Source organism: Anarrhichthys ocellatus, unplaced genomic scaffold (assembly GCF_004355925.1).
Source record: "Anarrhichthys ocellatus isolate YVR2014 unplaced genomic scaffold, GSC_Weel_1.0 scaffold4, whole genome shotgun sequence".
Lineage (NCBI taxonomy): Eukaryota > Metazoa > Chordata > Actinopteri > Perciformes > Anarhichadidae > Anarrhichthys > Anarrhichthys ocellatus.
In genome coordinates, this window is record NW_022280034.1 from 10,621,678 (window position 1) to 10,645,695 (window position 24,018).

General features: G+C 43.4%; 2 protein-coding genes across 3 annotated transcripts in view; both read left to right on the forward strand.

Moving 5' to 3' along the window:
* wdr90 (WD repeat domain 90) overlaps positions 1–15,380 on the forward strand; it is a 16,346-nt gene extending 966 nt beyond the window's left edge. The window contains exons 4-43 of one of the 2 annotated variants that reach the window (XM_031843348.1): positions 418–556; positions 676–846; positions 1,155–1,281; positions 1,582–1,649; positions 1,973–2,085; positions 2,158–2,394; positions 2,563–2,625; positions 2,723–2,791; positions 2,913–3,023; positions 3,136–3,281; positions 3,434–3,491; positions 3,757–3,875; positions 4,402–4,563; positions 4,698–4,828; positions 4,988–5,104; positions 5,275–5,510; positions 5,787–5,923; positions 6,082–6,212; positions 6,400–6,530; positions 6,746–6,907; positions 7,004–7,132; positions 7,426–7,559; positions 7,633–7,673; positions 7,776–7,895; positions 8,095–8,253; positions 8,346–8,428; positions 8,513–8,615; positions 8,791–8,912; positions 9,360–9,516; positions 9,665–9,855; positions 10,006–10,174; positions 10,361–10,484; positions 10,740–10,911; positions 11,262–11,384; positions 11,632–11,800; positions 11,962–12,092; positions 12,936–13,079; positions 13,350–13,466; positions 13,599–13,683; positions 13,812–15,380. In XM_031843348.1, the coding sequence (XP_031699208.1) occupies positions 418–556; positions 676–846; positions 1,155–1,281; positions 1,582–1,649; positions 1,973–2,085; positions 2,158–2,394; positions 2,563–2,625; positions 2,723–2,791; positions 2,913–3,023; positions 3,136–3,281; positions 3,434–3,491; positions 3,757–3,875; positions 4,402–4,563; positions 4,698–4,828; positions 4,988–5,104; positions 5,275–5,510; positions 5,787–5,923; positions 6,082–6,212; positions 6,400–6,530; positions 6,746–6,907; positions 7,004–7,132; positions 7,426–7,559; positions 7,633–7,673; positions 7,776–7,895; positions 8,095–8,253; positions 8,346–8,428; positions 8,513–8,615; positions 8,791–8,912; positions 9,360–9,516; positions 9,665–9,855; positions 10,006–10,174; positions 10,361–10,484; positions 10,740–10,911; positions 11,262–11,384; positions 11,632–11,800; positions 11,962–12,092; positions 12,936–13,079; positions 13,350–13,466; positions 13,599–13,683; positions 13,812–13,969 (5,259 nt within the window). In that variant the 3' untranslated portion in view covers positions 13,970–15,380. The remainder of the gene's footprint in view (positions 1–417; positions 557–675; positions 847–1,154; positions 1,282–1,581; positions 1,650–1,972; positions 2,086–2,157; positions 2,395–2,562; positions 2,626–2,722; positions 2,792–2,912; positions 3,024–3,135; positions 3,282–3,433; positions 3,492–3,756; positions 3,876–4,401; positions 4,564–4,697; positions 4,829–4,987; positions 5,105–5,274; positions 5,511–5,786; positions 5,924–6,081; positions 6,213–6,399; positions 6,531–6,745; positions 6,908–7,003; positions 7,133–7,425; positions 7,560–7,632; positions 7,674–7,775; positions 7,896–8,094; positions 8,254–8,345; positions 8,429–8,512; positions 8,616–8,790; positions 8,913–9,359; positions 9,517–9,664; positions 9,856–10,005; positions 10,175–10,360; positions 10,485–10,739; positions 10,912–11,261; positions 11,385–11,631; positions 11,801–11,961; positions 12,093–12,935; positions 13,080–13,349; positions 13,467–13,598; positions 13,684–13,811) is intronic. The other variant, XM_031843349.1, reaches the window with a different exon arrangement.
* Positions 15,381–15,484: 104 nt separating this feature from the next.
* Positions 15,485–23,412, forward strand: rhot2 (ras homolog family member T2). The gene is made up of 19 exons (XM_031843350.1): positions 15,485–15,643; positions 16,515–16,573; positions 17,093–17,174; positions 17,387–17,430; positions 17,712–17,765; positions 17,895–17,947; positions 18,199–18,307; positions 18,471–18,572; positions 18,686–18,784; positions 18,882–18,990; positions 19,107–19,227; positions 19,473–19,557; positions 19,753–19,898; positions 20,030–20,130; positions 20,545–20,675; positions 20,804–20,884; positions 20,972–21,094; positions 21,794–21,996; positions 22,157–23,412. Exons 1-19 carry the CDS (start codon positions 15,607–15,609, stop codon positions 22,272–22,274), a joined length of 1,857 nt encoding a protein of 618 aa, XP_031699210.1. The 5' UTR covers positions 15,485–15,606; the 3' UTR covers positions 22,275–23,412.
* The last annotated feature ends 606 nt before the right edge of the window (positions 23,413–24,018 follow it).

The window sequence follows — 24,018 nt, forward strand, 5'->3', positions numbered from 1 at the left end:
TGTGTGTGTGTGTGTGTGTGTGTGTGTGTGTGTGTGTGTGTGTGTGTTGATACTGGAGTTTGTTTTGAATGACAGACTAATCCACACTGATGCTGCTTTTTTTTTTTTTTGCATTCTTTGTTATTTGCTATTGTGCCATTTCAATCTAATTGAAATTCTGAAGGGGTACACTACACATTCTCATGTTCAATACCATCGAAAATGTTCAACTTCTTTACCTACAGAAATTAGAAAAAAGAAACCCAAAAAGCGCAACTAGGAGCAATTGAAAAGAAAACCCCAGAAGCGTACTTCACTGTGAACCATTCCACCCGTGTCTACTATAAATGTGAAGATCTCTTTGATTGAAATTCATTTAAAAGAAGGAAGAGTTCCCCCCCCCCCCCTCTCTCTCTCTCTGTGTGCTGTGATGTGAAGGAGGGCCAGGTGGTCCGTATCTCTTTTTCCAACATGTTCAAAGAGTTCAAGTCCACAGCGACCTCGCTTCAGTTTCCTTTCCTCTGCGGAGCTGCAAAGGATTCAGTCTACGAAAGCACGGCCAAATCTGCAAGACATGGTGAATACATGCGCACACACACACGCAACTGTACTTATGAACTATTGTTCGCCTGCGTTTGTTTTGATAATTTGCCGTCCGTTTGTATGTAATGTAAATAATCTTCCAACGTGTTCCAGGTTTGGTGGGTGCAGCCCCCGCTTCAGTGCGTTGGACCTGTTTGATGCTGGATCTGCAGTGCACACTCTCTGTCTACCTCAACCGCTGCCACAGTCAACTAAAAACCGTTAAGCTTTGCGCCAATATGGCAGTGAAAAACATGTTGACCAGCGACCTGCTGCTAGACCCGGGTGAGCCTCTGTTAAACAGATAGATTCTTCATTGTCCTGTTCCAGGACATTTAGTGCCACAGTCTTTACAGAGCCTCCCATGAATACATTATACACCGCAGCATATCTGCATGGAGCAGCAGATACATCCTCATTTATTCAAACATACCTAAACACATAGCAGCTACATACATGGCAGTTACTGGTTTTTAGAGGAAACAATATTTTCTTCCCATACCCTTCATTTAGTATCAGACTGCATCCTCAGATTTCTACTTCTTCTTTGTGGAAGTATGACATCTTTACTTTGCAATTGTCTCTTTCAACAGGAGTTTCCTTCAGTGAAGCCAAGAGGATGGGTCTGGCTTCTTCTAAGGGAACAGGTCCTATGCCCAGAGACATGTCGTATCCTGTGCCCAAGGGGGTCTCCTGGCATGACCTCTATGATTATATCAAGTAAGGTAACCTCACCTGGGACCACAATGCACATCACTGAAATAGTGCTAAAAGCTAAATCTGCCCTGAAATAATTGTATCAATGCACCTTCAACAGAGATTCAGAAATGGATTTTTACATATTACAGAGACACTACCATCTTATATGTATGACTAGTAGAGTTCTTTGCACAAAGCACATGTTGTATATAAAATATGATCTTCAGTCTATATTGTTATGAATTTAAGGAAACTAAAAGGTTACCTGCTTCTGTCACCATGTACTGCTATGGAGTCCCTTATCTTATCTTACCCCAACAGGTTTCCCTCGGAGGGAACAAAGTTACCGTTTGACTCCATTCAAAAAGGTAATCTCCAGCCCGAGGCTAGTAAGTCAAGGATTAACACACTGTTCATCATTTTCATCATAAAGTGTTTTCGGGTCTGACTTTTTCCAGTTGCTTTTAAAAGAAATTGTAATTATTCTTTATTTCGCTCTGCACCACACACAAATAATTATTGTATAATTTCTTTCATTCTGCTCTTTCTTATTGTTTATTGATGAAAGAGTTTTTAATAAAAACAACACTATTACCGAACAAATTCCTTGTATGTGAACGCCTGCTTGGCAATAAAAATGGATTCTGCTTCAAATACATGCAAACGTCTCTCTATTAGGAATGTGTTGAAGATGACTGCCTTTCTCTCCCAGATTGTGTCTCTGACCAAAGAAGCCTTACTAGAGAGGAGTCTAGCTGCGTCAACCTCAGCCAACCAGTTAAGGACCGTGTGCCTCTCATCCAGCAGATCACCGCTCCAAAACCAGTAAGACTTTAGTATCTTTAAATCCATGAAAATATGGCAGATGTCAGTGTTTCCCTCCTTCTGTCTCCTCAGCTCCTGAGGAATCGAACACCCGTGGTGACCGACCTACCGGACCTGGGCGTAGTTTCCACTCATCAGAGCGATGACTGGCTTTCCCATAATGGGGACCAGCATCAGCGGGAGTCAACAAGCTCCAGTTCACAGCCGTTCACATCCAGGCCTCCCTGGGATACCGATGACGGGGGAGTTCATGTGCATGTTCATCCTGAGGACGGCTTCAGCGAACGTGAGGAGGAAAGTGAAGAAGAGGTGAAGCTTCTTATTGACTCAATTCAACACAAACATCCAATTAAATACCACATTCCTCTCTTTTTCCTACATCATATTCAGTACAATGCATTTCTTTGAATGCAGTGTGCTTTCAGTACAATTTGTTTGGCAGCATTGGAAACACTATTAATCTCTTTACATTCCCAGTTTGTTTGCACTCCAGTGCCACATCCTGTCCATCTATCATTGTCCAAAGAGCGGAGACAGGAGGTGAGCGAGACGAGGACAGTAGAGAGTGAAATAAAACCAGCTGCTGTACGGCATTTGTTTGAGAACTCATTACAATTCTTTTGCCGTCACTTTTTAGAAGCTGCTTCCAGACCCGATTCTCAGGCTCAATCGAATCATCGGCTTCGGAGGAGCCACCACTAAATGTGTACGCTCGTGCGGAGTTAAACCCTTATCAGGCTGGCTTCACATACTTTGTGATTTTGATTAAATGCATTCAATCAAAGACTTAATGGCAGTCTTAACAGCTGTACTTTATGACACTGTAGGCCCTGTGGAGCAAATCGGGTGATGCGGTGGTGTATCCGTGTCACGCCATTATCGTCTCCATGAAAATATCGTCGAAACAGCAGAGGTTCTTCATCGGCCACACTGATAAGGTAAATGAGCTGCGATGTGATACCTCCAGTGTAGAATCTCTTCTGATGCAGTTGGATTCTGTGTTCATTACAAAAACAATGTGCAACTTCTGTCCATGCGTGTTCTCTGTAGGTATCCACTCTGGCTTTCAATGGCAACACAACCCTGCTGGCTTCGGCACAAACTGGCAACCACAGTGTCGTCCGAGTGTGGGACTACCACAAAGGAAACTGTCTGGCCATGTTTAGGATTCATGCTCATTCATTATCATCTCTTAGGTAACCCAACTGCTTATGCACGCGCACACACAGCCCTCTTAAGATAAGATGGTACAAGCCTTTATGTACAATAGACAATGAGGTCATAGCGTACGTCGATCACTGCTCGCTCACTAATTTTTGTCTTATTCGTTCTCATTCCCTTTTCGAAGCTTCTCATACGGGGGCGGTACTCTCTGTGGAGTGGGTAAAGACAGCCACAGTAAAACGGTAAGTGACACAAATGCAAATTGTCCCAGATGAATATTCAAAGGCTTATTTTTCTAATTTGTGAATAAAGGTAATAAACACAAGCTGCAGTGTAGCATAAATCTGTGGCAAGAGCCGTGGGAATTATTAGACAACGATGGAAAAAGTGCAAAGAAACACCTCGTATCATTACTTAGCTATAAATCAGCTCCCCTCATTAGAGGCGATGACTCGGCAAAGCTGCAAGCCGACTGTGTGTTTGTGGCGCTGATTCAATCTTTCATAGATGGTGGTGGTGTGGAACACTTCTAACGTCAGTAAAGGTGGAGAGGTGACCATCTTAGCCAAAGCACACACAGATGTGGACGTCCTCACCATGAAGGTTGCCTTCTTTGATGATACAAGGTACCCTCCCTTCTCTGTGTTTACATTAGGGTTGTGTTTTTGATTGTTTTATTTAGCCAACAGTGCATATTTGCATAAGTGGGAACATTTTTGGATTGTAGTTTATTTCACACTTACTCCTTATTAAAGGAAGGTGTTGAGCGCCTGGTGCAAAAGTGCAGATTTTTTTTATGGGTAGTGGCAAAACCTACAGTATGTTACAAGAGTAAAATGCAACTGGTCTCAAGAAATGTACTTCACTTCACTTTAAAACACAAGCCAGCTCAAAAATGATAATTACCAACATGATTCACCATGTTCTGAACAGACAGAGTACAAACTAACTCAGAAAAATGCTGTATGGACACTCAGCCGTGTTATAAATAATACAGTTTGAATGTCAACTCGATGAATGAAGCTTCGAACTATTCGGAACAGCCCTACAAACCACACAGGCCCTGGATGTATGAAGAGAAAGACAGTGGGAGCTAGAAGGACAGTAAATTAGAAATCTCGATCTCTTCATCTATGAGTGTGCTGGTTTCAGGATGGTGTCGTGTGGTCGCGACAATATTCGCCTGTGGCGAGTCAGGAATGGGACGCTGCGCTCCTGTCCAGTCAACCTGGGTGAATACCACTCAATGGACTTCACTGACGTGGCCTTTGAGGAGGGGAATTCCTCCAACCAGCATCTTGATGAACGAACACTGTGAGTGAGCAAAGCAGACGCTGAAACCATCCTAGTTTACCAAGGATTGGCAGAAGCATGAACCTCATCCACTGAAAACATTATTATTATGATTAAATGATTACTATTTCCCTTTTGTGATTGTCTTACCATAGATTTGCCAGCAGTCGGAGTGGCTATATCTTTGAGATCGACTACAGCAGAGTTGTTATTAGGAACATCAGGAGGCTGTTGCCTGCACAGCAGCAGCATGCAAACCGCCGGGAGAAATTGACTTTTAACACAGGTGTGTTGTTTAGTAGTTCAAAGAGGGGATACAACTTTTTAAGAATCTGTGGGTCATTGTGTGTGTGTGTGTGTGTGTGTGTGTGTGTGTGTGTGTGTGTGTGTGTGTGTGTGTGTGTGTGTGTGTGTGTGTGTGTGTGTGTGTGTGTGTGTGTCCCAGGTCCAGGCATTGCCATCAACAGCATCAGTGTGTCCTCATCATTTTGTTCCACGGGTTCTGAAGATGGCTTCCTGCGTCTGTGGCCTCTTGATTTTTCTACCATCTTCCTGGAGGCTGGTAGGCGTAATGTTTACCTGCAGCAGTAGCCTGACAGGTCCCAATACGCATATAATCTTTACTACATTTTGGCAGTACAACCCAGGTCATTGTTTAAAATGACCGACATTCAAATCATGAATATGAGATAATGCACCATCCTCACGCAGACACACGTCATTGTTTTCAAGAGCACGAGGGACCTGTGAGCCTGGTGTCGGTCTCCTCAGACAGCCTTCGGGTGCTGGCAGCCTCCTCCACTGGTAGCCTGGGTTTCCTCGATGTGAGCAGCCGCGGTTACAACACGCTGATGAGGTCACACACGGACACCGTGCTCGGCTTCAGTGTGGATGGCGTCCGTCGGCATCTCACAACAGCCTCATCCGATGGCACTGTGCGCATTTGGAATATGGATTCCTTGCATCAGGTCAGTCAATACCACATTTATTTATTTTTTTCACCTCTTTTGTTATGATCAGATTCTACTATTTGAATGCTTTGTTAACACATGTTCACCGTGTCTTTCAATGTGTTGAACCAGACAAAAAGTCAAACTAAAACCAAAGCAAATTATTGGGAGTAACAAAAAATATTTGTACTGATTTGAAGATGCTCCACTAATGAGTATATCTTTACACCAAAGTAACTGACACTGCCTGGTATTTACTGTTAAACTGACTGTCTGTTGTCTCCTGTGCTTTAGCTGTATGATTTTGTGTCGGAGGACAGCCCCAGCTCAGTGGCCTTCCATCCCAGCGAGCAGGTCTTCTCTTGTGGCTTCAGCTCCGGCATCGTCAGAGTCTTTGACATCTCCAGTGCCAAGATGCTGGCTGAACACAAGTACGTCTAAACTATAGTGGAAGCTCCAGCGCCACCAGTGACTGCAGTTCTTCATTTTGGATACCAAAAGCTTGCATTGGGGACAATTACTATATGCTTGTTTCTCTGTATGTTTGTTTGTATTTGCCTGTACATATACATGTGTATGTATATTATAGGCAGCACAGAGGTGAAGTGGTGGGTCTTGCCTTCTCTCCGGATGGGGAGTTCATGTACAGCGCTGACTCTCAGGGCTCTTTGGCGCTTTACAACGCTTCTGAGGAAGACCACAATGTGGTCAGAGTCGTGTGTATGTATATACACACACACACACACACACACACACACACAAACGAATGCACGAACACACCTTAACTTCACTTATCAGAAATGTGAACTGTGAAACTATCAACACTATAGGACAATGCATACACATCCTTATCTGTTGTGTATATCAGGCGGGGGTTGTTTGATTCACTCTGTACCCGATTGGCTAGGTAATGTGTTGGCCCGAGGCACCGAGCGCGCTCCAGACGCTCTCACAGTGAGCAGTGACAGCCGCTGTGTGGCTTTTATTGGCCCCTCAGAGTACATTGTCACCATCGCCGACTCGCAGTCTCTGGATGAGGTATCTTGCACACTGTCGGCACCACGCTATTTGTCGCATTGCTCAAGTAAATTAGATCAGATTTCATGCAACAGTTATGAAGGAGTGGTGAAGCAGCGTCACCCTTTCCCCAAAAACTTTACACCATACAGAAGATGTACCCAAGAATAACAAATAGTTCTTATTAATATGCATGTTCTTATGTGTCCACATTGACCTGTTCCATCTCTGTCCAGTTGCTCCATGTCGATGTGAGTATTTTGGACGTACAAAGCCCCCGTCTTGATTCTGCACTGAGGGTCTGCTTCTCTCCGGCCTCCACTGAACACTTGTTGGTCGCCACATCAGCTAACAAGATCCTCTGGGTTAGCACCAAGACGGGCCGTCTGCTCCGAGAGGTAAAACTGCTGAGCTTCTTGAATGTACAGTTTGCCTCCACACGGTCATTTTATTCTCTTCTTCAATCACATGGTGGATTCCTGTCTTCCTGACAGGTGTCTAAGGTGCACAAACACCAGTGCTCGTCCCTGGCTGTGAGTGAGGACAGTCGATTCCTGCTGACAGCAGGACACAATGCTGTGAAAGTGTGGGATTACAACATGCAGCTCGATGTTAGCTCACAGGTAGTCAACAATTAAGGATTTTCTTATGTTGCAGCCATTTGTAAGTAGGTCAAATAAGCATCTAGTTGTTAGTGAGAATGAATTAATTACAAAACGCTTTGATTTCAACCTGTCTATTAAAGCGTGCAAATATACAATTTAAATCTTGAGCGCAGTTAAAATTGTGCAATCCTGTGGTAAAACATCCATCGCAACCATCGCTGTCATAGAAAGTATGTTGTCTACATTTAGAGTAGGAGTATTAGTAGTTGATGTCGTGTCGGTAGTAACTGAAGCGTGGTTCTCTGTACCAGATGTTCATAGGCCACAGTCAGCCCATCCGCCAGGTGAGCTTCACCCCCGACCAGCTGGGCGTGGTCTCGGTGGGAGACGCCATATTCCTTTGGGACCTCCTGGCACATCCTGTCGAGTCCTTAAAAGACAGTCGGTAATAATCGCATGTTTGAATCTTGTCGATAACGTGCGTGTTACACTTTTACAAGTGTTTTCTGTCCTCACAGTTCCCCTCTAAGATTAAGCTACATCTCAACTCCTAAATCAGGTAACTTCATTTAGAGTTTGTATTCATGCGATAAGATACACCTGATTCAAATGTTCTTACTCGTGAAAAAATTGTTGTTGGATTTGTGTTTTCATGTACCAGCTCAACCAGACGTTAGTGGAGTTCAGTTGTCCAGTGGGATGCCTCGACAGACGGCACCCCTCCCCTCCTCACCGCCATCACGACTGGACATCAGCACCCTAGACCAAGTTGAACAGGGGGGTTAGTTCTCTTTTACACTTTTAACTACTGTGAGGTAGGTTTAACACTGTTTATATCTTAGCTCTCAGCAATAAATATTTAGCAATACCAATATTCACGCTCTACACGTGTATCAAGCATGTATTTGTGGCTAATGGCCATACCAGAGTTGTTTATTGTGACCCTCAGTCATATTTTCTCTCCCGTTACCCTCCTCCAGCTTTAGGCTCCTTGTCGATTTGTGATGACACCCCGACCATCCCCACCGCTACAGTCACTGGTTCAGGTCCCTCCTCTGACCCCAGACCTGCCGTCTCCTTCCTCCAAGTTACAGAGCTGGTCAACACATCTCCCATGAACACAGGTCATATGAACACTGGTAAGTGCCCCACTGCATTGTCCTGCATTAACAGTGAAGGAGCTTTCGGTTGATTTTTTTATTTATTTTTTTTATTCTAATTTGTCACTTAGTTGAGTTGAAAGGGAAGAAGCCAGTCCGTCCTGATTGTTACAGGCACTTTATCCCACGTTTCAAGACCTCCACTCTTGATCAGGTAAAGACTATGCCGACCTGATCTAATGATAGACTCGTGTCACTGGGCGTATGTTAGTGTGTCTTAACGTTGTCTCTGATCCAGGCTGCTGTGACTCCCCAACCAGGAGAAGAGGGCATAAAGCTGAAAGCAGTGATCGGCTACAATGGCAATGGGCGCGGCAACATGGTGTGGAGCCCTGACCAAGGTTATTACAATCTACTGGAAGTAAAACAAAAACAGTAGATATTTATCCAGGAAGTCTTAGCCTACCTCCACACTAATAAACTCTGTTTCAGAAATAATCTCCGTCCACACTAACGCGCCAGAACACTGGGACTGTTTACTGTTTCGCCTCAACCAGCAATCGATTTCTGTTGCAGGTTTGTTTGCGTACTCGTGTGGCTGTGTGGTGGTGGTGGAGCACCTTCATACAGGAAGCCAGAGACACTTGCAGGGCCACAGCGAGGAGATCTCTTGTCTGGCTGTCACAAATGATGCAACGGTTTGTTAAAAGTCATGTTAGTGAGCACTTCCTTTGCCAAGATAAACCATCCACCTGACAGGTGTGGCATGTCAAGATGCTGATTAAACAGCATGATTATCACACACGTATGCCTGTTTTTCCTCTTTCTCACTTGCTTGAGGAAGATCTCACAGATTCAAACGAGAAATTAACTTATTTATTTGGAGCCTCACAGTGTGCAGACCTCGTTTGTGCCCTCCATTTGACCCGCTTTGTCTAACAAAGCGGGTCAAAGGGAGTCTTCTCACAAGCTAATGGATTAGATGTCTGTGCATCATCTCTAAGAGAAATTCATACCCGTTAATCTTGGGGCACAAGAAATCCAGGACTTTCTCATGTTCGGCATATGTCCTGTTAGTCCTGTGTCTTATGGAATCATAGATCAAAAATGAAGGTGGCTTTCTGTCTGTTTTACTTATGGTCTAGACGGTGGCATCAGCAGCTGGTGGCAGTAATGGGAGCAAGAGCCTCATCTGCATTTGGGACGTCCAGAATGGAACTTGTCGCAATACCATCTCCCACCACGGGGGCGCAGTGCAGACTCTCGCTTTCTCTCGGGACGATCGCTTCTTTCTCTCTGCTGGTCAGTCAAATATAAATTAGACTGCATCAATCAGTCATTAGCATTTAAACTTCAAGTTTAGTGTCGGTTTGATAATAATTGATTACAAATAAAGAAAAAGGCCAATCGAGGTACTCCGCTACTACTGACCACTGATTCTTTCCAACAGGAGACTTTTCTGACCCAGAGGTGGCTCTGTGGAGCAGTGACACCTTCAAGCTGCTGTCCAGTGTGAGGGTGTCGGGACCGATTCACGACGCAGCCTTCAGCCCCTCAACAGCCAGCCAGCTGGCCTGTGTGGGCAGCCAAGGGGCTTACTTCTGCCTGATCCACACGCATGGCTCAGATGTAGACCTCAAGGTAAATGGCCCCAGAAAAACAGGCTTGATAAGAGAGAATGATAGTGTGCTTGACTAAACACTCACCCCCCCTGATCCACTATGTTAGCTTAAATATCTTGGTTGTCTTTGCATTGGTACATGAGGGTTAACCACTCCTTCACACGTGCAGGTCCAGAAGGTGAAGGCACCAGTAGAAGTGGGCGATGCGGAGCTGACGGCTCTGTGCTACCACGTGGACTCCTTTCTGTTCACCGCCACCAATCGGGGACACGTTTGCGTCTGGGACGTGAACACACAGCGCTGCCTCATGACCTGGGAAGCTGATGAGGGGGAGATCGGTACAAATGGACCCTCTGTATATTCTAACCAGTTCTCTTCTTGTTATCCTATTAAGAAGATGTCTTTTATTACACTTGGTCAAATTGCCTAAACCATTGCTTTCATTTTGAGTCTTGTTGCTTGCATGCATTCTGTTCCTGGGTTTCTACAAACGGTTATAGGACTGGTATGGTTTCTTGGTTTAGGAGTGCTGCTGTGTCGAGGGAACCGTCTTTTGACAGGCAGCAACACCCGCTGGTTGCGACTGTGGGACGTAGATGCTTTACAGGGCGTGACGCCTCAGGAAAAGTACTGCAATGAGGAAGACAGGTCTGTATGTAGTTTATTCTCCTACGAGTCTTTCCGTTTCTTTAATATACTTTAATGTTCTTATGTGATGAAGGCCTACGTGCCATACACAGTCAGTCAGTGTCACCTGTGTAGTTTCATTACAGTTTCTATCAAATTTTCGATGCGTTAATGTCTATTGTGTGAAACAGACAAAGAATGACGGTTTGGTTCCATCTCATCCTCCTGTGGCCATGTCATTAATAAGGGGTTCCTTGTTTTCGGTCTGTTCCTCAGTGGGACCATGGTGGTGTTGGAGCAGGAGATCATGCTGGACGGAACTACGATCAGTGCAGCATTTGATAACACTATGGACATGGGCATCGTTGGCACCACAGCGGGAACCCTCTGGTACATCAACTGGTCAGACGGCGGCAGCATCCGGCTGGTCAGCGGGCACAAGACCAAGGTACCAGTGTGAAAAGTAACCACATGCACATCTTGTGTCTCCAGCAGGAGCTGGAACATACAGCTTATAACTGGGAGGCAAGTGTGTTGTTTTGCATAATCATAATGGGTTGATGGTTGGTCTGTATTAATGGCCTGTCAATCACACATCAAAGGCGATCCCGAAGGAAGAGGAGTATTTCATATTTTACTCAGTTTGCGAAACGTTAGCGCCTGGAAATAAAGATGATCAAATTTAAGTAATGAAAATGACCTTATGTGACTCTGTGTGCGAGGGTCGTGCTGCTAATATTAGCATATTGTACCAGTATTGATATTCATTCTCTGTGTGTGCTCCTCTGTGCCGTCCAGGTGAATGATGTGGCTTTTAGCGCTGACGAGAGACATTTTGCCACCTGCAGCGAGGACGGCAGCGTGAGGGTGTGGTCGGTCCCTGGCAACGAGCTGGTGGTGCAGTTTCAGGTGCTCAGTCAGGTGAGAGGATACGCTTAATATTATAATATACTTATTATATAAGTGATAGGTGGCTCAGGTCTGGTACAAGCTCAAGGACTTTGATGAAGCATCTGAGACAGTAAGTTGCGTGGGGGGGTCTCCTAGTGCTTCTACTCCAAGCAGATTTAAATATTGTGGTGAAACGAGAATGTTTGACTTGATCTGATCATAACAGCATTCGCCCCTTACATAATACCCCCCCTATGTTTTTTTTTCTGTGGGTCAGGCCTGTGGCTGTGTGTGCTGGAGCCCTTCTTCTCGTAAGGAGAGTGCATGTGTGGCAGCAGGATACAGCGACGGGACCCTCAGGATCTTCCGGCTTTCATCTTCAGAGATGGAGATGAAGCTGCATCCCCATCAAGTGGCTGTGACTGCCATGCAGTACTCTGCTCACGGTGAGAGAGGATAGCAACAGCTTAATAACCTGCATCTCCTGCATTCAACTTACTTTATGATGAAATAATCAATTCCATGTGCTCGCAGTAAGTTTCCTGTTATATTAAAGCAGCTATGTTTCATCCGGTTCGGCTCCGTAACACCTTTTGGCCCCCTACAGGTCATGTGATCCTTTCAGCGGGGAAGAATGGTCTGATAGCCGTCAGCAGCCCAGTGAATGGAGCGGCTATACGGGTCATCAATGACCACAAAGGAGCGCTGATTACCACCATCCAGTGTGTGAATGAACAGGTTAGCTCACTGAATCGAGTCAAGGAGTGACGCTTTAACAGAGCGGAACATGGCAGCACAATAGAAGTATAATGAGAGAGGTTAGAATAGCCCCTGAACGGCCGCAACAATTACTGTTATTAACCACAAAATATTGTCCTGGAGTGCACTGCTAAGGCCTTTCTTTAACAGCAATCACTTATCAATGAAACATTTTCGACTTCCCCATGGAGACTGATTCTGCATGACGTTTGAATCTCCTTCTCTAAATGCACGAGGAACTGATGTTTCTGCTGGCAACTACATATCACCTCTGACCGAAGCTTGTCACTGCGAATATATACTCTTAAATGACTTGGTTTGTTCTTAATAATCACTATTAATCATATAGAAATGGAAACATTGACATTTATTTATATGAAAATGTCATCGGCCATTACTTACAAATGTGGATTTTTGTTCCAAGTGCCATCAACACATTTAGAAACGGCGCCGAGTCTCAAAAAGCCACATGGAATCTATTTCAAATGTTGAGGAATGACTTGAATATTTGTATACATCAGGCAGAATAATATAACAATAGCAGCCTGATTGTCTATTTCATACACATTGAATACTTTCCTGAGTAGATTTACATGTATTCTGTTTTGAAATGATGTTTTCAATTCAGCTTCACTTCACAAATCCCCTTCATGTATCGTACAACGTATACGTACACTTGGCTTCTCCAGTAACCGTGCTCCTGATGGGCTTTCTGCCTGCTTCTCATACAAAAAGGTTACCTGACATTTCCTTTCCTGTCTTTTGACATTATAATGACATTTTTTCATCCGTATCTGAAGCCGTTTCTCTTCCAATCCTCAGTGTAAGCATTTCGGCCTGGAAGGCAACGAGATGTGGTTGGCTGCCAGTGCTGACAGACGCGTCAGTGTGTGGGCTGCCGATTGGTCGAGGGACAAATGCGAGCTGCTTGACTGGCTGACATTTCCTGCTCCGGCCTATTTTGGGGTACCTTCTGTGTTTTAAGTAGTAGTACATAGTGATAACGACTAGAAATACCACTCCAAATGTTGAGTGCTGCGGTTTATCTCTTTTTAAGTCTTGCGGATACTTAACCTCTAAGCCTTTTTATTCTAAATGTATTATATCTAAAGCATTAGTTTTACATTTTTCAGCATATTGTTGCAACCTCCTTTAGGAAATTTGCAAAATAAAAAGTGCTTTGTCCGTGTCAAACCTTTGCACGTCTAATATTTTTGTAACCCTTTTGTGCTGTAGGGTGACCGCCCACCTCCCAGTCTGGCTGCCTTCTGCCCTGCAGACCCCAGCCTGGTGGTCTACACTGGCTATGGAGTAGAGAAGGAGCTGTCCTTCTACAGCCTGACTAAAAAACAGGTACCGCAAGCACCCACTGCTTCACTCCTCTACCACAGTGTTTTTCCTGTACCTGTACAGAGCAAATGTTGCTGGCAAAATGTCCACAGATGTGCGTGTAATCACACAATGTGTGTTTTTTTTTTACTACAGATAATGAAAAAGATTGCCCTGCCCGACTGGGCCACATGTTTTAGCCTGTCCTGTAAGAGTCAGCTCATAGCTGTGGGATCAAAAGGTAAACTCGGCCCTTGTTTTTCATGATGTAAATCCATATTGTTACAGTAAATAAATGAGATTTTAATATTATAAGCTTGGAGCATGTTTGTGAATATTTTCTCCCTGTTATGTCTCATTTCTTATCAGAGCGAGTGTTGAAGTTGATCAAGTCGACCAGTGGCAGGTTCCAGGACTTCCTGCAGCACAGTGACTCACTGCAGACGTGTCGCTTCTCTCCGTCAGGGACGCTTCTTTTCACTGTAGCTTTTAATGAGATCCTGCTGTGGGAGGTGCAGGGCCTCTGAGGGCCTCACATCTGTTGATCCTGGTTCACAGGTTCCTGGTTTAAATCTTTATTTTATGTAATTAGATTGTTCTATATTTATTTTTTTTATTCATTGAATATTTGTAGAGAAATAGTAATAATTTGCAGAGAAGCTTTGTGGAGTTTTTTTTTTTTTCATGTGTGTGGTTTTAGAATACATATTTGTTGAAGAGATTTGTTGTTGCCTGTCCAGTCATTTTTCATTTTTGACTATTTTAGATTTCCTTACAGAGAATAACAGTTGCTGTCCTGTCCACTGTTTTTCAGTGGTAAATAGAATCACAGTTTGTTGGCTGCTGTGGGATTGGATGGGGTTTAAATGAGAAGCAGCATGAGCTGTTATTGCAGCATGAGCTGTTATCTCAGCATGAGCAATAACAATCTGTAATGTAAGAGCACTCCAACAATGCCTGGTTTGTGCACGCACACATACAAAAGGAGAGACTGCTGCAGCCAAAGACGTGTACTTTTACTTGTCCTTCGATCAGAATGATGGAGGACAGATGTACTGTTCAGAACATTTTGCATGAATCTTCTCGGATTTCCATTTTTGCTAACAGACACAAAGGTCTTTCTGTCACATTGGAACTGGGATACTGTCATTATTGAGAGCTCAAATTATCCTCTCCATTTCCTCCCTTGTTTTTGCTTCGGAGATTTTTGTATCATATACACATAACTCCTGGTGATATTCCTGTGCAATGGATTCCACAACAAAAGCAGAAGTGGAGGTTTGGAGGAGGAAAGGTGGAGATTCAGGTTTTGAGAATCACCCCAAAAATGTTGGATATGACTGCTATTAACATTTTGTATTACAATTCATTCTTGATTCAGATTTCACAGGCTGTAAAGATTATTAAAAATAGTTTTAACAAGGCTATATCTTTAAGATTCAGGCAGCGGCATCACTTTGATAATTAAACCGTATATTACATGATCATGAGCATGATGGTGTTGTTATAAGGGATTGTTTTACTCTGAATAATCACCTCACTGTTAAGGAAATGAAGGTTTATTAACGACTCATAAAAACATGACATCCATCCATCTCATCTCTGTCGTTTGAAAAGTGCTGAAATTTGAATATAGCTACAAATATAATTCCTTACCTTGGTTTGATATCGTTACAGTAAAGGATTAACAAATTATTTCGCTGTTAATGGGGGACAATTTTGGGTAGACAAAGGTAATTTACTGAAGAGCTGTGCTCCTGTACAAGTTTAAAGTTATCAAATGCACATAAATTACAGAAGCAGTCGCTGTCGATGCATATCTTGCTCCATCCAGGAACTCTAATTAAATATAAATTAGGCTTACTATGTTATTGAGATAAAGCTTCATCTCTGATGAGACTTTATGCCACCATGAACATTTTTATTTTGTTGAACATTTTATAGGCAAAACACGAGAAGCTCACGTGGGCTGCAGGGCCTGTGTTCGGCCAGCAGAGGGCGTGTTTTCACCGTCTCCTCTGTGAACCGGAATGATATGGTTTCACCTTGGGTGCTGTGGAGAGGCACACGTTTGATTTTAGCTAGACATTTGGCATTCAAATGAACGATAAATGTCAGTGTAGGACTGTAGCGCGTGTGACTGTTGGTCAACCAGAGGAGAAACATGAAGCAAGATGTCAGGATACTCCTGCTGGGGGAGCGTAAGTCATTCGCATTGACAGCTGAACCCAAGCTAACAAACTAGCGTTAGCAAACATTAGCTCTTGCAGCTAACTTACGAACTTGTAGCTGGATTTATGTTGGCTACTCCTGGTGGCATGGTGGAGATAACAGGGACATTTATGTCTGCACTAATATATATGTTTTCTACTAAGTGGTCGCTTTCCAAACGCTACTTTCCGCTATGCTAATTTAGCTCAGAGTAACTTTAGTTTGAAGTTGTGAACGGTTAGCTAATTTAGTAACTTAACGCTAACTTAGTTAGCTTAACTTAGCAGCCGAACAGAAGTTAGTAAACGTGATTTTTGTTTCCGTGAGATAACATAAAGCCGCATTACACAATAAATACACTTGTCTTATTTTAAAAGTTCTCTGTGAGTCTGAGCATCGACATGTTAGCAAACTAACGCTAACTTTAAATATAACGTTAACGGAAGCTGCAGTCAGACAATTGCTTTATAAACTAACGCCAACATTACATCTCTTAACTAAACATATGACCATGCTTTACTGAAAGTGACACTTTTACCATTAGCTAGCTAGCTGTATATAGTGGGTAACGGTACAGTATGACTGTTATCGTATGTTCTGTATGTGTATCAATGACATTTTCTGTGGCTGTAGACTCAACTGTATAGTTGCAATACGATAGTGTTTACTAACTACATGCCATATTAACGAGTAGCACTATTACACCCTATATAATAAAGAATAGTTATGGCTAACTTGCTAGTAGCTGATTGATGTCCTTTTACAGGAAGTGCGATCACTTCACCACACAAGTCAAATAAGGATCCTAGAGTCTTTCTCTGGCAGCTTCTCTCCTTCACTTCATGTTGTCTCCTCCAACAGCCAAGGTGGGGAAGACATCCCTCATCATGTCTTTGGTTGGAGAAGAATTCCCAGAGGAGGTAAAAGTCTCAGTGTAACTATTCACCTCTGCTGTGTTTCAAAAACAATTATTTTAAGTTTGTTTCATACACTCAACAATTCCAATATATTGCTCAATATGATAAAAATCCAAAGTGGTCGCCCTGGAGTTTATACTTCACTAGAAAGGTTGAATCTAACGTGGGCTTTTGCAACATATTGTGGCTTTTGCAGCATGTTTGTGCTTTGTTTGACATGTTCAAATCAACTCGTTCTGCTCTGTACTATGTGGCCACTGGTAGTGTTTCTGTGTGACTTTTAGCTTCTTTTAGTTTAAGTACAATTGCTGGTAAATGTATACTATTGTAGGTACACCAGAATGCATGGAGAAATGTTCTATATCATACATTATGGTATAATGACGAATACATTTTGCACTACTGTTTTTTTCCCCCAAAAATGAAATTTGCCCAGCATTTCAGCTTATGGCTTATGGAAAGTGTGTGTTTGTGTTATCCTGATTAAGTGATGGTTGACAATTTGTCTGCGATCTCTGAAAGGTTCCCTCCAGAGCTGAAGAGATCACCATCCCTGCTGACGTGACTCCAGAGAAGGTGCCCACACATATAGTGGACTACTCAGGTAATGCGGAGGACCACCGCTATTCATTCCTCTGACTGGTCTCTATGCTTGTTGCACATTAAGACACGCACTGTAAAAGTGTGTGTGTGTGTGTGTGTGTGTGTGTGTGTGTGTGTGTGTGTGTGGGTGGGTGGGTGGGTGGGTGTGGGGTTTGTTGAAACATAAAGGTCTGAGTATCTTGACTTTGATATGTTTGTGTCTGTCTTTAACAGAAAAAGAGCAGAGTGATGAAATCCTTAGAAATGAGATCGTCAAGGTAAGTACACCTTACACCACCAATGAACATACTGAACACCATCTGATTTAACAAATGAGATCAAAACCAGATGCACTGAAGGATTCCATTGGGCTGGAATAATGTTGAGCAATGCTGTGCCACCCCTGATTAAGAATAACAACCTTAAAGCCATATAAATGGATGTCTTTGTTTCGTTTTAGTAGCATTTTATTATAAATGTATTCAAGGTTTATTGAATCCTGTGAATCCTGTTTTTGGCATACGGTCCCTCACAGCTGTTCTTTCTCTAACCCACACAGGCTAATGTGGTGTGTGTAGTGTATGATGTCACCAATGAGGAAACAATAGACAAGGTAGTAACCTGCTAACTGGTATATATTGTCTCGTACTGTACAAGCTTTCCACATACTGTACATTACAATTACTAAATGCATTTAAAATACAAATTGCACTTGTTTCTGCCTCTTGTTTTTTTTTTTCAGATCAAAACTAAATGGATACCTTTAGTTAACGGTGACGCAGAGAAAGGGAACAAGTATGTTTGTATGCTGTCGATGGGTGTGTGTTACCTTAGCTCTTCTGTGCCAATGAACTTTGCACTCTTCCTTACTGTTTGCATGTAATGTTGGCAAACTTGGTAATCTGGGAATTTGTAGCTAAATTGTCCAGAATAAGACCCTGCACGCAGTCCACTCCGGTTGAATGAGTACTGATTTACAGGAAAGCCTCTGTTTAAAAAATAACCTGTTTTATTGAGAGTTAGCCTGTCTCCTTGTGTTTAATCAGAGTTCCCATCATCCTCGTGGGAAACAAGTCTGATCTTCGCTGTGGAAGCTCGATGGAAACCATTCTTCCCATCATGAACCAGTTCTCTGAGATTGAGACGTGTGTTGAGGTGAGACGCATCCAGTGTGCTTATCACTGCACTCTGGTTACACCCGCTAACTGTAGCGTTGACATGCACACACAAATATTTCCACATGCACACTTTATCTAAACCTTTTAGATTGCTTGGATAATTGTATCTGTGTTCTTTCTGCCGTTCTTTCTCTTTCAAGTGTTCTGCAAAGAACTTGAAAAACATTTCCGAGCTGTTCTACTATGCACAGAAGGCCGTTCTTCACCCCACTGCTCCTCTTTATGACCCCGAGGACAAACAGGTCAGATGTGATGCTCACTGTGGAGTCAGCGTGTCTCTCTCTCTCTCTGTCCACTTATTTACATCTGTGCATGAAAAAGATTGGTTGATTAATAATAACATTTTTGTCCCCAGCTGAAACAACTGTGTGTCCGAGCCCTAAGCAGGATATTTTACATTTCCGACCAGGACAATGACCGCATCCTCAGTGACGCTGAACTCAACTGCTTTCAGGTAACGGTGACAAATCACTTGACATAATGTCTTCTCAGCACTTATTTGCACACAAGCCATTTGTTCGCTATATAAGAAAATCTATCTTTATGTGTAGAAATCTTGTTTCGGGAATCCTCTGGCACCTCAAGCCTTAGAAGATGTGAAGACAGTAGTTTGGAAGAACACCAATGACGGCGTGCAGGACAATGGCCTCACCCTAAATGGTAACAGCCGGACACGAATGACAACATGCGACTTTAAATGGTGTCGTTGCAAGGCCACACTCAACTAATGGCCACGTGTTGTGTGTGTGTGTGTGTGTGTGTGTCTTCTATTTCAGGCTTCTTGTTTCTGAATACGTTATTCATCCAGAGGGGCCGACATGAAACCACGTGGACCATCCTCAGGATGTTTGGTTACGACGACAACCTTGAGCTGACTGATGATTACCTTTACCCCGAGTATGTCCACGGCACCATCATACTGTATCCGTCATCTCGGATGCAAATGTCTATACTGCTGATAACTAGTGTTACAACAGGCTGTATTGTAATATTATTGGAGAATAAAGGTCCGTGTCCGTGGGTTCTACATTGCTATCTATCTCAGATTCTCTGTTTCCATTTGGCTTTATCTTTATGTGTGTACGCACTAGCTAGGAATGCTCAGGTATCTAAATATCGAACTGTTGTTTTTCTGTTGTCAGACTACGAGTTCCAGTCGGCTGCACCACAGAGTTCAGTCGTTTAGGTCACCAGTTCCTCCAGCGGCTGTTCGACAAGTACGATGAAGTGAGTAGCAAACCTAGTCGCCTTTGGTCACAACGTCCCACTGGACAGTAAACTGTAACAGTTAAATGTTGTGAGAAATGTCATTGAAACAATATTGTTATGTGTTGAATATATTAGGGGGAAGTATTTCAAATCCTGTCTTAGTTTTCTCCATGTCACATGCAATTAAGGAGTTTCCTTGTTTTTCCCTCTCAGGACAAAGACTCTGCCCTGTCACCGGCAGAGCTTAGGAACCTGTTTTGCGTGTGTCCTTACATGCCGTGGGGTGCAGAGGTCTACATGACTGTCCCCACCACAGACGAGGGCTACATCTCTCACCACGGCTACCTTTGTCAGTGGACGTAAGTCTCTCGCCTCTCGTTAATGATATAATGTGACTGCATGCACTAGCTTTACACTTTTTGCGCACTTATAAGCAACGTATGTCCCGCACAGTTCAAAGTCACATGTATGTCAATCCCGTCACACGCAGGCTCTCTGCGTACTTTGACATCCACCGTTGCCTGGAGCACCTAGGATACCTCGGCTACCCGATCCTCACTGAGCAGGAGTCCCAGACCACCGCAATCACAGGTGTGTGTGTGTGTGAATAGTTGAGTCAAGTCGAACAGTTTAGAGTGACGACATAAAAGCTAAGTCCCAGATATCCTAAAATGGTTAATATACAGGCTTGATTTAACTTCCCTGTGGCAGCACCTTCGAGCCAAACTTGACAGTTTTTGTCCCATTAGTGATTTATTTTGTAGTTGGTTTCTCCCGAGTCAACTTTTTAGTTATTTATTTTAGTTATTTTTAAGTTTTATCCTCTACATGTCTTGTGACGATTAGTCCTTTCCTCTGACTTTCCATCTGTAATGTCGTGTTGCCTAAAACTGCACTTACACAGGTGTAATGTGTACCTGCATTCATTTCTAAACCTAGTTGTTATGCCCTGTGTGTTTGAGCATTGTGTTCATACTGAGTGTTTCTGCTTGTTTACATGTGCAGTAACGCAGGAGAAAGAGGCGGACCTGGAGAGACGCCAGACACAGCGGTCAGTGTTTCTCTGCAAGGTGATCGGACCGCGGGGGACTGGCAAGACCGCCTTCCTCCAGGCCTTTGTGGGCCGCAACGTTGTGGTATGGCACCATCTGCTAGTCTGGAACCGTAAATACGAAGCTTTGCATTATTAAAACTTCTTCTCTTAACTTTTAATAATGCTAGGTAGTGGTGGTGGTTTCCTGTAATATTTGTTTGCCTTCTACAGAATAAAAGAAATTCCAGCAGTGCCTTTTCCCCCTACGCCATAAACACTGTCCAAGTTAGCAACCAGGAGAAGTACCTTATAGTAAGTAGCTCCCATCCTGAGCCTGATGTTGACCTTTAACCTCTGACCCTGATTAATACCATAAGCACACTTCTCCTCCCTGTGCAGCTCAATGAGGTGGATGTGGAGGTCGAGTTCCTGAAGGCGTCAGACGCCAACTGTGATGTTGCGTGTCTCATGTATGACACCAGTGACCCACATTCCTTTGACTATTGTGCCAGTATATACAAGGTGAGTAACGGCACAATTACAGACGCATGTAATTTATTAATTATCATTTTTAGTTTGTGCTGTTGAATCCAGCACTTCAGAATGGGCAAATAAGAGAGACGGAGCTGCTTGTAGCTTATTATTTATGAATGAAGTATTTACTCAGATCAAGGTGTGTACAGAAGACACATGGTGTTGGTCTGTTACTCTGATTATTAGTGGAATAATAGGCCCCATGTTAACAGGTCCTGTATTACCGGCTTACTCTCAGGCTACAGCAACCCGACTACATTTTCATTTAAAATGGCCTTTTTAAAACGAAAACCATTTCTGTCCACACAAGCGCTTCAGCACCGTTTATGATTATAATTTCCGTCCACACTACAACGCCTGAAAACGCATATCACATGACCACTCTCGTACACTGGGCGTGTGCATGTAAACAGGAAGCAGACTTTACACACTCTGCAGTTGGTTGTTTAGTTGCAGAAAATACTGCGGAGGAAGAACAGCAATGGCGAAAAGAGGGACCAGAGATTTATTTTTAGCTTGGACCGATGACGAGCTCGAATAAAAGTGACTTTGTTTACATGTATTGTGTATTACTATGAGGGTTTACTTGAATTTCATTATGACCGACTTGCAAACGAGGTAAATTCTCTTTTCTCTCAACTGACGTTTTTTGTTTTTTTTTTACTCTTAATCCCATTTCTTCCTCAGCAACACTACATGGAGAGCAACATCCCGTGTGTGCTGGTCGCCTCCAAGGTGGACCTTCCTGAGGTCAAGCAGTTCCACGGGACGACTCCAGCAGAGTTCTGTTATAAACACCAACTGCCTCCACCTCTGCCCTTCTCCAGCCTGTTCCTCGACTCCACCAGCAAGAGCATCTACAAAAGGCTCGCGTGGGCAGCAGTATACCCGTACGTAGACATTGAAAATATAAAGATCAGTTACAGTAGAATGTTTAAAACATTGACAACAGGGATCGGTAGAGATGTAGGTAGCTAGGCATTCGTTTTGCTCATGATTTTAGTTGTGTTGCATTGTGTGACTGAACTTATTTTTTTCCCTCCATTCCAGACACCTGAATGGTTCCAACATGAGCAACACGTCATTCTGGCTGAGAGTGGCGTTGGGCTCGGCTGTGGTTGCCGTTCTAGGCTTTGCCGTCTTCAGAGCCGTCGCCAGACTTAAATGATCAACAATCGGCTGCAGCCTGACGCTCCATCAATCCATCCACGAAGGCAAAAACATCAGAGACCAGATTCAAAGCCCGCCGCATCGTTTTACTCTTCATATCTCTGCTCCTCTTCACTTTGTCCTTCCCTCCGAGTCCGTTGATTGCGACACTTCAAAGGAAACTGGAAGCAAAGTGTTCAAATTCTTCCCCCGCGCTGCTGTGCTCAGCTTTTTCTGCCTTACATTGTCCAGGAGTCAGCCTGCCACCGCTCGGTGCATTGACACACGACGAACTGTTAAGATCCAAACGGGTGCTTTATCAAAGGGTAGGAAATGCACCAAGATATTCCCGTCTAACGTGTATTCAATTATGTGTTGGGTGTAAATGGTGAGTTTTGGGAGTTTTTATAAACATACTGTGTTTCTTAAGCGTAAAATATAAAAATGCCAAATTGACTTGACTGAAGAACCAAAGCTCAGCATAAAGAGCAAACATCCTGACTAGCTGCTGCTGAATATCTCCTATGAACTGCACTCTTCCTTCTGACCATGCCACGCAATGGTCACGCAATGACCACGCAAGTCAGATATTCTTATCTGACTTGCCAAATAACTCCAGCGGCAATGAGTAGTCAAAAGCATGTTATTTTCCCCTTTAGGCACATTGTTATGTCTACAAATGAAATATTTGAATGTTTTTAGCAGTAAGGCCTGCCTCCGCTCCTCTGCTGTGGCAGGGAGCGATGTGCATGAAGAGGAATGGTGGTTTGTTGATGCATCTGCAAAAAGTCAGAACATATTTTATGCGGCAAAAGGAGGCCAAGCAAACCTTAATTATCTGGTCAAATGAATCTGCTTCTTTCTGTTCACATTGAAATGGAATTCATTGATTTTGATTGAGACTGAAATAAGTTAATGATCTGTGATTTTTTTTTTTTTTTTCTTTTTTTTTTTTTTTTTATTCTTTCTATTAATATACTCTTGCATAATCTGCCATTGCATTGTTTTTCCAACATGAGTCTGTCATCTTGTGTGTGTTTTGTTGCTTGATTTAGCCGGGGACCTGGTGTTTCTGCAGAATACACTTCTGTGACTTTTAAAACATTGCTGTCTTTCTTACAGACTGATTTAGATGCTTAATAAAAGACCAGACGAGACTGGATGGGGAGCTTTTGCCCAAAAGGCGTTATGGATGATGGGATGAAAGATGAATATTGTGCTTTATTGTAATATGTCCGACATACTCCATGCTGACGCAACACCAATACCATGCCTCGATGAGTGGATGCATTGCTTTGATCACTCGGCATGAATCAGTTTTACTCGGTTAGTTTGCTGATATCGGACCAGTTTCAGCGAGAGAGAGAGATCGAGAGAGAGAGAGAGAGAGGTCGAGATCTTGACTTTTATCAGTTTGACTCCAGTCTGCTTCTGACGTCTCGGTCCCAACTGCAGTCCAGAGGAGTCGTCGATTCTCGGAGGACACCACTAGATGGCGGTGTTGCATGTCAGGTGAGAGGCCAAGTATTGAGCGCTGGGTGTGTCTGCAAAGCCGCCGCACTGATACAGTAGAGACGTGCAAGAATAGACGGTGAAAAGAATAGTAACTGCTGTTTTTTAACCTTTATTTTCCGTATTTGGTGCAGTTTGACTGCACACAATGTTCAGACCAGTTTAACAGAGGATTCCCCCCGCAATTCAATCTCTTGACCTTGTTTACCACCGTCCTATCACTTTCAGTGACTATTTTTTCTTTTTGTGCA